Source organism: Chroicocephalus ridibundus, chromosome 8, assembly GCF_963924245.1.
Source record: "Chroicocephalus ridibundus chromosome 8, bChrRid1.1, whole genome shotgun sequence".
In the NCBI taxonomy this organism is placed as follows: Eukaryota; Metazoa; Chordata; class Aves; order Charadriiformes; family Laridae; genus Chroicocephalus; species Chroicocephalus ridibundus.
Genome location: NC_086291.1, coordinates 9,243,899 through 9,255,903, shown reverse-complemented (window position 1 = coordinate 9,255,903; position 12,005 = coordinate 9,243,899). Strand labels below are relative to the sequence as shown.

Here is a 12,005-nt window from a genome sequence, read left to right as displayed (position 1 = left end):
GTAAAGCTCAGGGAACACTAGAAGATGGAGGCATTTGAGACTGCACTTCTACCGGAGGTAAAAATCCTCTCACAGCTATCTCATTTGGCAAGCAAGGAGAGGAACCACAAGTTCTTTTCGGAAGCCTCCCTCCAATTCCATCAAACGCAGCTTCTTTATTACTCCAGAAAATGGGGTCAGTATGCCAAAATCCTTTCTTAAACTGTTCTTTCTGCACTGGAGATGGAATGGAGCAACAGATGCCGCTGCAGTCCCCATTCCAGGGCAAAGATGGATTTCATTTACACTGTTCCCAAAGACACGGAAATATATTTGTCTCACATCAGTCAACTTTTCAAAGCTAATACAGTGTCATCTTCAGTTACATATCCAAATGACTCTGATCACATCTTCTCACAGCTCACAAATTATGACACCTTCTCTTTATTAGAAAATACATAATTTTTGTAATAAAGAACTCAGGCCAACAAAAAAACTCAGACTTCTCTAGTGGCTCTGCTTCTACAAAGCTTCGTTATATTGCATTTACGAGAAGCGTGAAACCATTTTGCTAATACCACCTCATTTATTATTACCTTCCTATCTAGTCTTTCTCAACACCAGAAAAGTACCTATTCTATAAATAATATGAAAGCAATACAGTCCCACCCCCTCTCTTGAGCCACGACTAACATGCATAGGAGAAGCCATATCAAAAAGATGCTGTGGCCAAAAAATAATGGCTATTTTTGCAGGGACAGTTTAAGCTGGTGCAGGACCATACATATTGTATCACAAAATCACAGCTTTAATTCATTCAAATGTAACACAGCATTAGACACCAAATTAGCACTTCTAATTGCAAGTGACTGGGCAATTTCCAGGTTGCCCTTGCATGGGAAAGATTATACCAGCTAAAAGATACCAATGACCTGTAATCAGCATTTCCCTCCTGCCATGTGTTTTTAATCCAATCACAACGGACAGGGCAACTGGGTCCCTGTCTTCCCAATCCAAATGTCCTGCCACTCCACCAGTAAAAGACAAACAAAACAAACCCCAAAAGACATCTCCCACATCATCACCATCATCCTCAAAGTGCCTTCCTGTGTTATTCCACTGACACCTGAGGCTCAACAGTGAAACTATGAAAGGGAAGGGTGAGATAAATTCATTTTCCTTTACTATGTACTTGAGCCCTTATCTCCAGAAAATTAACATTAATTCATTGCACTCATTCTGCCAATTAGTTGTCATTTATCATAGCTTTTTGGAAACTGTAGAAAAGACAAGTTACTAAATGAGCGTGAATGGCCGGAACAGACCTTAAGAAACAGGCTTTGGAACTGAAAAACAATCATGCAGTACTAAGCTAAATTTCAGTTTTAGTGGTGATCTTGCACCTCGGGGAGGCCCGCAGGTCAGATGGCACAGCACTATAAATTTGTACTGACTGTAATTGTCCTAAACAGTACCAAAAAGGGTCTGAAACAAAATGCTACAAAGAGAGACTGAGGAGGGAGTGTTACTGGTTTATCTGTTGAGAACTGTGAAGTTGATATGACATCTCCTTCTCTTGCATCCCTTTAACTACCAACTGCACCACAGATTAAATTGAACGGAAGACGTGTCATGGTGCCACATTGCAAACCAAGTGGAAACTAACTTTTTCACATTAAATAATTTCTTGAAGCATCTTGAAAAAAGACTGTACCTTCACCAAAGTTCAACTGTGGATTCATACATTCAACACCTGAAATGGCAAAATCTGTCAGAAGTAATCGCTTTCCATTTGAAGTAGTTCAAGGGATTTCTTCAGTGGAACACGCTGTATCATAAATATAATTCACAGATATTCACTCACTGTAAAAGAAGAGGACCTCTTCATTAAAATCTCACGATCTAAACCATGGTGCCCACAGGTACGCTTAGGGTCAGGAAACAGGAAATCTCTTGTATTTTCTTCATACGTAGCTAGAATTTTTCCTACTAAAAAGAAAATATATACTTTAATTGGAAAATAGACAAAGCCATACACTATAGACACCACAAAAGACCATATTGAAACTGAGACAAATTTTGTTCTTTAAAAATTAACAGCATGGCTCTAAAACTCATATCACACTAGGAAATAACCTCATCAAGTTAAATCAGCAGCAGAAATGTGCAGAATCTACTCTGAAAGTATGTTTCACTGTTATTGTAAAAAAACTATAAAACAGTCAACACAATCTTCTTTAAGAGACAAATGAGAAGTTTTCTCTAGGCAATTCTTCAGTAGTTTTCCTCTTTCTTCCCTTCCGTACTACAGAAGAAACCAGTATTTTTCTTAATGGCAGTCAATCACTTATGAAAAACCGTATCATTCTATATTACACAATATTAATAGTAGTAATAGTAGGCATAGTACTAAGAAACACAGCAACCTCAAAATCATTATCTCAATATTTTCTCACAATCCTGGTTTGCTACTTTTAATAAAAAAAATACTTTCTTTGGGGGAAAACCTTAAATATATATTATAAAAAAATTTAAATCGTGCTATTGCAGGCATCTTGTCAGCTTATGTTGGGCTATATCGCACCTATCTCTGACCCCTGAAATTAAATTTCTTATCCAAGATCTTTTATCCTCCCAAAAGAAAAATCCACGTTCAGTGCATTTCTTTAAGTAAACAGTCTGGTGAGTCACTCGAGAGAAGCAATCGTTTCCTTGAAAGTACTAAGGACAAGTGACAGAGAGTGCTTTTAATACCATAGTTTCCAAACGAGTCCTCTTTAAAACTTGACTTTATTTCCAATAAAATGGAGATTTACATTATTCATGGGAACACTTGAATTTCATTAAAATAGATTTTTATAATCACACAAACCAATAACAGAAGTATGACAAATCGCTATTTATTATCTTCACATATCCCAAGAGACCTGTAATACTTATAGTGAGGATAACAGTTTTCCCAATGGTCACCATTAAAATGGAAGGAAAAAAAAAGTGTCATTCTGAGAACAAGATTATGCACTCTGAAATTTCACAGACAGCCACTTTGCAAGTGAATTGTGATGCAGTTAATAAGCGTGCGCTGGATGATTTCAGTTTATTTTCCGTTTTTAAAATATTATCACTTTCCTAAACCTGGGTATGGTACATTTCAATATTCAGTTATTATTCTCTTTCAAGAATGAGATCCTCTTGATCTATTAACATTTTATATTCAGAGGAGTATGTGTTGAAGAGCTTTCTATGTTGTTTGTGTGTTGGAAAAAGTGATTGTGCTGTAATGGGCCATGTCCTCATGGAAATTCACCTATTAAACCACATAATTTATGAAGAGACTGATACAATACCTGGAGGAACGAGCTGTATTAGTTCAAGTACTGCTGTGTCAACTAGAAAGGAAAAAAGTTTTTTCATGAGTTAAAAAAAAAATAAAATGGAAAGTAATTCTCATAGTCAAAACTCAAGAAAAACGGCTCACTGATTTAAGCTTCAGAGCACTGTACACAGCTACGCTATTTCCACTACACCAAGAGAAAATTAAGAACAGCTTGCATAAATAACACAGATGAACACAATAGCATTAGCAGCGTATAAATGACAACTCTAAATCTGACTTAGAACTTGGGAAGTTCTATCTGCTATCAAGTTTGTCTTTTGAAGATAGCTTTTAGAGAAGATGATGCAAGGTTTGCCACTTTTTCAGATAACTCCTAGTATGAGGGAGCATATTCCTGGAGTTTGAGTTCAGGGTCACTGTTGTCTCACTACAATTGATTATGCTCCACATGTGGCAAGACATATCATTTTCTTAAAAATGAAAAGAACAGTTTTACAAAAATTGAAGGTTGATGCTTATATTATTTGAAAATTAATCAAATAAATGATCAGGGTAAAGGAATCCATTACCTATCTGGATAACCATCTGGATTTTCCATTAATAATGACTTTTCCCCCTTTTCTTGTTCTAAAGCATGTATCATACATTTCTAGAGGCATTTTGTTAGTTAACAGTATTTTGGGTAAATTATTAGTAACGAAATGACAGCAAAAAACATCTGCCTGCACTGACAATGAATCTTCTATTCTGAAAACCCACTAGTGCTAGGGTCCTGCTTATTAAGTACATGATACACTACAATGGTCATCCACTAGGTTTTCAGAGAACAGGCTCCTGGTAGAAAAATTATCACATATTTTAAACCTCCAAAAAGTCTTTAGAGCCCATACATGCATGGCATTAATGCATACAACACAGTACACATAAAAAGCAGAACCTACGTTCCAGTAACTCCACAAGGTCTCCAGGATCAACTATATCAGCGAATGCCTGGAAAAGAAATTAATAAATAATAATAAGAGCACAGTCAAAGTCATCAGATGAACCTCTGTGGAAAAAGAAGGGGGAGGGAAAAAAAAATAAAATAAATCAATAGTCTTTCTTTCCTTCAGATGGTTGCCAAGAGTCCTGTCCCCACTGGAAAAAGAACAGAAACTGAAATTATCATTTGGCACATGATCAAATTCATTGAAAGCTAGCAGTTATTGTCATATGCTTTCTAGCCATTCAGGGTTACCTCTCCATATTTAAATTAGGAGTTATTGTGAAGAGTTGAACACGTAAAGATAAGTATTGTCTGAAAAAATTTCAAGGAAAAGATAAATTGCTGAATGTACTAGAATTCTCACAGATGAAGAATATGTTCTTTAATATATTAGCAATGCTTTAAGCTTCATTTTCATAGAAGTGACTATTCATTTACAGAGTACTGTTAAGGGTTTTTTTTTAAACCTGAATCCCATGTGAACAGATGGCAAGGAATAGGGGAGGATGTTGCACTGGATATTCAGCTAATAGACTTCCCTCTAATTCTGTACAAAAGGCTCAGCAGAGTGGTGCAGATCACTTTGCTCTTCAAGGTACCAAACACCAAAAAATACCAAAGTACAAGTGCACCACAAGTATCTACACCTATTCGACAGCTCTTTGTAAGAAGACGGATATTATTCTCAGCTTTCTTGTTCACCTCTTTTGCAAGCAGATAGATCCTAGTGCCTTGGAGTTCCCCTAAATTAAATGAAAACAGTAGTCAGTACATTTCCCTTAAGTAGTTTGTGGTATGTTTGCCTTTATGGCCTTTTTTACTCTTCAGTAGCTGGTGAAATTATCACTGTTTGTATCTTACCCACATCACTAGAGCATCACTGATGTTTACTCAGTCTGTTTTTCAAAGTGCTGTGGGATGCTTAAAGGAAAAGAACTAGAAAGGGCAAAGTATTATTATTCATAGGTAGTCAAGAAGCCAGATCATATCTGTACGATACTATGTTTCATTATCCCTGTGGTACTAATAATGAAGCTAGCAGGGACTCAGAATATGCGATAAACAACTATAAATTATAAAGCCAGAGTACCAACCTGGGAATTCTGGTGACAAACCATGAAAAAAGTATCTCAAAGGGAGAAAGATGTCACCAAAAAAGCTTGAGCTGCTATTCTATCTCTACTAAATTACGTTGACTCTCCTATATCTTATAGTCTTTGTTCTTCACCTTGACATAATTTTTAGAACAACAACATTCAGTTCCTTCTGAGCCAGGAAAACAGATACTGAAAAAGAAAGTTCACGAAAAAATGAACAAACATCTAAAAAGCCTCTTCATACATTATAATCTTCAGCTCTTCAGCATAATTCTTGAGTTATCATGTGGATAATATAGACACACACATACTTTGTGCTGAAGAGAAGCAGGAGTTACAATGCGACGCCATCCTCAGTGTGATTACTTGTGCTCAGGGGTTTTGCAGTGAGTTTTTGTGGAGTTTGGGATGGGTTTTATTTGGCTTGTATTAGCTCTTGACATTATCTTACCTTTTCAAATACTAGTTTTTCTTGAAAGAAGAGTGGAAATGATGCAGGGACGCGTTGGGTCTTTTTGTATTGTCCAAGTACAGAGACACTGAGATAAAGTTCCTCTTTGTCTTTCAACAGCACTCCGGGGCACGTTATCTAGAAGAGTAACACATTCATTAAACAAAGTGAACTTTACTTATAGAAGTTAACGTCTGTTTTCAAGATAAAAATGAAATGGTCGAGACTTAAATGGTTGATTTCTTAGAGTCAGATTATAACAGATTAGAGTGAAAAAATGTCTTTCCTAAAGCAATTCTGTTTGTAAAGACTGACCAGGAAAAATAGTCACCATTTAAAAATAATCAGGACCAAATACTGTAAGTAAACATACTCCATTGTCTTCAACCAAAACTGAAACCTGGTAGCCCAATCACAGGTTAATACAGTTAAAGGCATGCACTGACTGTATAAGAGTTAATAATGAAGTGTCGCATCACGTTCTATATGAAGAGTCATGTACAATGAAGTCTACATCTACACAAAAACCCATCCAAATTTTAGCCTACCCACAGAGAGAATGAAGCTGGTAAATGTACTAACTTAGATGTCCAGCCACCAAAAAGGGCAAGTTTATTTGCAAATATATTAACTTTGCCTTCTAATATGTAAATAAAAAAAGCAACTGTTGTTCCACTATCAGACACACAGCACACACTGAGAAGTCTGGCCACCTTGGAGGGTATTCAATGCAGGGAAGGCTCCTCCTTAGGCTGCCAGATACTGCCGCAAATTGCTTAACTTTCTCTGGACAATTCTTATCCTTTAAGCAAAAAGTTGGGATGTTTTTAAAGCTCTGATGAACATCAGACATTCTTAATTGTGTTTTCACTGCAAGGATGTACACAACTCATTGCAAAACTATTTGCTATTTTCTCCAAGCCACATAGTTTTATTCTATTACCCAGACAGAGAACTGTCACCTTTCACTTCGGTTCTACTGCTCGTTTTTTATCGCAGTATAATAAATATGAGGTTGTCTCTTCCAACATAAGGTTGCTGGAGAAAGTGTTCAGACTTTCAATTGCCAGGTAGAAAGACAAAGGAGAAGAGTGACAGGAATTAAAATAAGTGCTTTGGTTACAGCCTCCTACTCCCAAATTAACATTTTACTTGAGAAATCCTAACTGGATCTAAAAGAAAACTATATGAACAGCAGAAAAACAGCCTCAGGTAAAAGAAACAGCAGAAACCAATGGGTGATAGATTATTATAGATTCAGTATAAGCTAAAAAATGGTGCTTCTACTCATAAATATCCAAGGAGGAAAAAAAGGGGGTTCTCTCCATGTAAATGAGGGCTTCAAATCTACAAGAAAAGTGCCAGAATAATAGCTATCCCAATTGAAACAGTCTGTCAAGCATTAAACAGCTTGTATGACACTCCTGCAACTGTGAATAGGAGTGAGGGAAAGAGACAGGTTTCATTCATACAAGGCAAGATCCCCCAAACTACACACTACAAGTCATATTAGCTTACTTCTCACTTTTCTTGTCGTTTTTGTAGAATTTACAATCATTTTTAGCTGGGGTTTCATGCCTTTCACCTTAGAGAAGGCAACCAACATTTGACTATTTATTGAGAAGAAAAATGAGAGGTTTGAAGACATCGGAGAGGGCAAAACTGCAAACAACAGGTGTCACTGAGCCATTTATTCTGGCTATCCTGTGAAAGAAAAGAAATTCTTACAAATCAGTTTGTGGGGCAAGATAACACACGTGCAAACTTGTGCTTCTACTACCCTTGAGATCAACTGCACAATTCATTGCCTGGGCTGGAACACCAGATCTACATGTTCATGTAACTTTAAACCAGCTCCAAAAATGAATGCCACGTGTATCTCTGCAGGTCATTAAATCTATTTTGTAATATGCAATGCATGGAGCTGCGTAACACTTAGGAGACAAACTGAAGCTCTTATCTGACTACAAACTGTTCAGGCAGGATGGGGGACCATTTTAAACACTGTAATCGTATTATTATCTGTGGATCAGCTAAGGAAGAGGGATACCAGTGCTGCAATTAACTGATCTTGCAACCAACTAGGACTATGATAAATGTCTAGGATAGTGTTACCCTGGACTTCTCTGCTGTGGTTCCCAAAAGGATGTAAAACATGTACCAGCCCTTGTGTTGGGACATCACAAATAGTCATAAAGAAATCACTAAATCCATCTCATGGAAAAGAACAGAATTCTACTGATCCACAACCCCCTATGGTATTTGTTTGTTACGTGCAGTCCTAAAACTGTAGCTGTATATGTAACCAGTGCAGGCCTTGAAATATTCCTTTAATTGCCCATTACAATCTAAACAGGAAGAGTTCCTTATGAAGGGCAACAGACAGTATTAACTTCTGCTGAGTGCAAGCTTCCAGACAGAATAGCATTTTGGACTTAAGAGTTGCAAAAATAATCTTCTCAACGTGAAGAGATGCCATTTTAGTCTCCTTACCTGGCAGTAATCCACAATGCTATTAATTCATCTTAGTGCTTAAAGCTTTACCTACCGTCACTACCGCATTTATGAATTCTCCACATAGCAATGACATGAAGAATAATGTGAATTTCATTCTGTTACTACATAAACAATCTAAATGCCAGCAGCAGAGGTAAGCACTAAAATTAGTCTCAAAAAACAAATAACAATGAAATCTCAGTCTGAGCAATCATGAATTATTCAATTTAAATTAATGGCAGGATAAACCAAATAAGGTATTTAACCAAGGCTTTCCATTTTAGAAGAGCAGCCTTTCAGAAATGACGAAAACTAGCAGTGAAATAAACCAAAGAGCTTGTGGACTCTGATAGGAAAAGACCTCAGAATTTCATTAAGTCCAAAGGAACAAAATCCATCTGTATCCTAAAGCAAGGGAAAAAACAAACAGGACAGAATTTCCGACACAAGTGGATAGGTTTCAAACAGAGTTGAGAATTATGAAGAGCATTGTAAAAGAGCAGGAAAAGGAATCAGAAATCTGGACAAGACTTCAGTCACAAATAAAGCAAACAAGGAGAAAACAAGTACAGGTAGTATAAATCAACCAGGATGTGAAAACTAACAAATCTATGTCCCAAACAAAACTGAATATTTTGTCTTGGTTTTTATGATACTGAATACAGGAGAAAAAAACAAACCAATACAACTTAAAGAATGAAATGATGGAAACTGAAGTTACCCAGTGTGCGCTAGGCCTGGGCCAAGGAGCCACAGGAAGGATGAATCATCTTCAGCCCAGGTTCTGAAAGAATGTAATTTTTCTTACTGGTTCTATACATTACTAAAACCTACGTTACGAAAACAAGGATAGTACCATCTGCCAAAAAAGAACAAATACAAGGCCCACGTGAGGCAGAAAAAGAGATCTGAAAAATTATAACCCCGATAATCGGAATATTTAAATAGGCAAAAGTAAAGAATAAAGGATATGGAGGAAAACAGGACTAGAAAAAAACCCAGCAGCATGTGTTTCATGAAAATAGATCAGTCAAGCAAAACCTGACATTTTCTTGAAAGCCTATGTTCTGGACAAAGGGTATCTAATTTATCTGGACATCAGTAACATCATGTGGTGCCACATGAGAAATTATTACTTATGAGGCGGAAGACGGGAGTTAGGAAGAAAGTCCTAAGGTGGTACAGAACCAGCCAAAGGACAGCATCAATAACGTGCAAAACTGGGAGGCATCAAGCTGAGGGTTACTATTAAAAATGTTCCTCTGTATATCCTGGGATCCATACCTTTTAATATTTTTAATGACCCTGACACAAGAAGTCAGAGTGTTCTCATGAAATTTTTCCAATTAAAATTCAGAAATCATCAGAGGTCAACAAAAAGATACAGAAAAACCTCTTTGTGGGACCACAGTAATAGAAATGAAATGCACCTACTGTGTATTAACAACAGCTTCTGCTTTCACTGGGGGGGTTAACCTTCAAAATTGTCTGAGGGAAAGATGATGAGTGTGTTAATAAATGATAGCATAACTGCAGTGCAGCTGTGAAGAGACTAATATTAAGACGCATAGGATGAATGTTGGACCTTTTTTCCCCTGACATCACAGAAGGCAACAGCGAGACCCCATCTGGAATGTTGAATTCAGTTCTGGTCCTGATCAATGCAAATTCAAAGCGGAAGCGTAGCATCCATTCCTAAGATGATCAGCAGACTGGTGAGCCTATCACACAAAATACTACCAAAAGAACCAGGTTGCTTTAGCTGACAAAGACGAATTGTGAAATGACAGAACTGCTGCCTAAAAAAATACATCAAGAGAGCAAACACTAAGGAAGGAAAAAAATTATTTAAGTGAAAGGCCAGTGTTGACATTTGTGTAAGAATAGGGCATCAACCATCCAGAAGGAAATTTAGGCTGGAAAGTTTTCAAACCTTCACAGCAGTGAAATGCCACAGTAGGCTCCAGTGGGGGAAAAAAAGGCAAAACAAGTGGTTCAAAACCAGACTAAATACACTTTTTGAAAGGGTTATCTGACAGAAATTATGCAGGGATATAACTGAATGCCCATATGTGCTGAAAGTGGCACTCAGATCTGTGTTGGAGATTTCCTGTTCTCTCTGTTTCCACTATTTGTAGCCTTGGGAGCAGGGTGAATAACAAATATCCCACAACTGAAGAAGCCTGACCCTGGGGCAACGCCTTCCCTGTACTCTCTCCTGGCACATGAATAGCTCACGGCAGTAGGAACCAAAGAGGAAAGCACATTTGCCCCTTTCCAGGAAGCAAGCAGGCCTTTGCATTGTATTGCATTATATATATTATTATTATTATTATTATTAAAACAAACACTATCTGTTGAGACAGCAGAGCAACACCATTAGGGCGATACCCTCAGCATCTATGTGTAGAAATCCACAGCTCTATTTCAGAGCAGCCACACAAGATGGTTAAGCAATCAGGAACACTGGGTTCATTCCCCAGTATATAATTTCTGGATCTTGAATTTTTTGGATGGCACCTCGGGTTTTCCTTTCAGCAGCAAGTATTCTGGCAGCACTTGCCCTGTGAGGGGGCCAAACTCCTGGATTACAGCAACCAAGGCCTGTTAAGCCAACAACTCCAGAGTTCAGAGAGCACTATCTACTGCAACTACTTCTTAAAAGTTATCAGGAGAATGATATGGTCTCTTACTTTACTCCCACCTCGTATATAAGCAGAAAACTTTGTTAAGTGCATGGGGAATGGTCCTAACGTGATTAACGTAAAAACTTTCTGCTTTCACACCTATTGACCTCACTCCCCGACATAACACCCAGGTACTTCAGAGCTGCCCAGTGCGGGGCAGGGAGGTCCCCTCGCAGGGACCTCATCGCTCACAGGGTTGCACAGGCCACGTACAAGCCGCTAACTCCCGGAATTTCTTTTGCTGTGTTTTTTCAAGAGTGCTTTTTCCACACCACACAGCTTCCCAAGACTCAGCGTCTCTAAAAAAACGCCTTTTCCACATGAAAAGGTGAGAGCTCTGAAGGCGCACGGCTGCTGCGGACAGCAGCAGGGAGGCACGGGACCTGCTGCCGGAGGATGCACACGCAGACGGGGCACAAGCTGCCCAGGAGCCAGCCGGAGCTGGAGTTCCTGACGGAGGGCGGCCGCCCGTTGGGCGGCAGGGCCCAGACCCGCCTCCCAGAAGAAGCGCCGGGCCGGGAGAGCGGGGCGGCGGCCGAGAGGGGCGAGCGGGGCGGGAAGCGGTGCCGGAAGGGGAAACGGCGGCTTCTCCTCCAAGCCTGCGGCCCGGGCACTCACCGAGCGGACGTCTAGCTGCAGGACGCAGAGCAGGGCCTTCCGCGGCATGGGCGGCGAGCGGGCCGGGGCGGGGACCCGCCAGCTCCCGGCCCGCTCCGGCTCAGCCGCGCCGCGGGGCCGACGCCGTTGTCACGGCAACCGGTGGGGCACTTCCGGCCCCCGCCGCGCCGCGCATGCGCACTGTGCCTCACGGGAGGGCGGGCCGCGGCGGGGCCGGGACGGGGTCACCTCCCGGCCGCCGCCGCTCCGCACTGTCCCGGCGGCACCGCGTCCCCGCTCCGGCGCGGCTTCCCCTTTTTCCCGCAACGCCCTGCGCTCTCCGGCCGGCTGAGGGCCACCATCCCTGCGCCAAGGG

General features: G+C 39.9%; 1 protein-coding gene across 1 annotated transcript in view; it reads right to left on the bottom strand.

Moving 5' to 3' along the window:
* SPATA6 (spermatogenesis associated 6) overlaps positions 1 to 11,801 on the bottom strand; it is a 46,022-nt gene extending 34,221 nt beyond the window's left edge. Inside the window, exons 1-5 of the mRNA XM_063344440.1 lie at positions 11,651 to 11,801; positions 5,850 to 5,987; positions 4,258 to 4,306; positions 3,327 to 3,368; positions 1,844 to 1,968 (exon numbers count right to left, since the gene is read on the bottom strand). Of these exons, the coding sequence (XP_063200510.1) occupies positions 1,844 to 1,968; positions 3,327 to 3,368; positions 4,258 to 4,306; positions 5,850 to 5,987; positions 11,651 to 11,698 (402 nt within the window). The 5' untranslated portion in view covers positions 11,699 to 11,801. The remainder of the gene's footprint in view (positions 1 to 1,843; positions 1,969 to 3,326; positions 3,369 to 4,257; positions 4,307 to 5,849; positions 5,988 to 11,650) is intronic.
* Between the last annotated feature and the right edge of the window lie 204 nt (positions 11,802 to 12,005).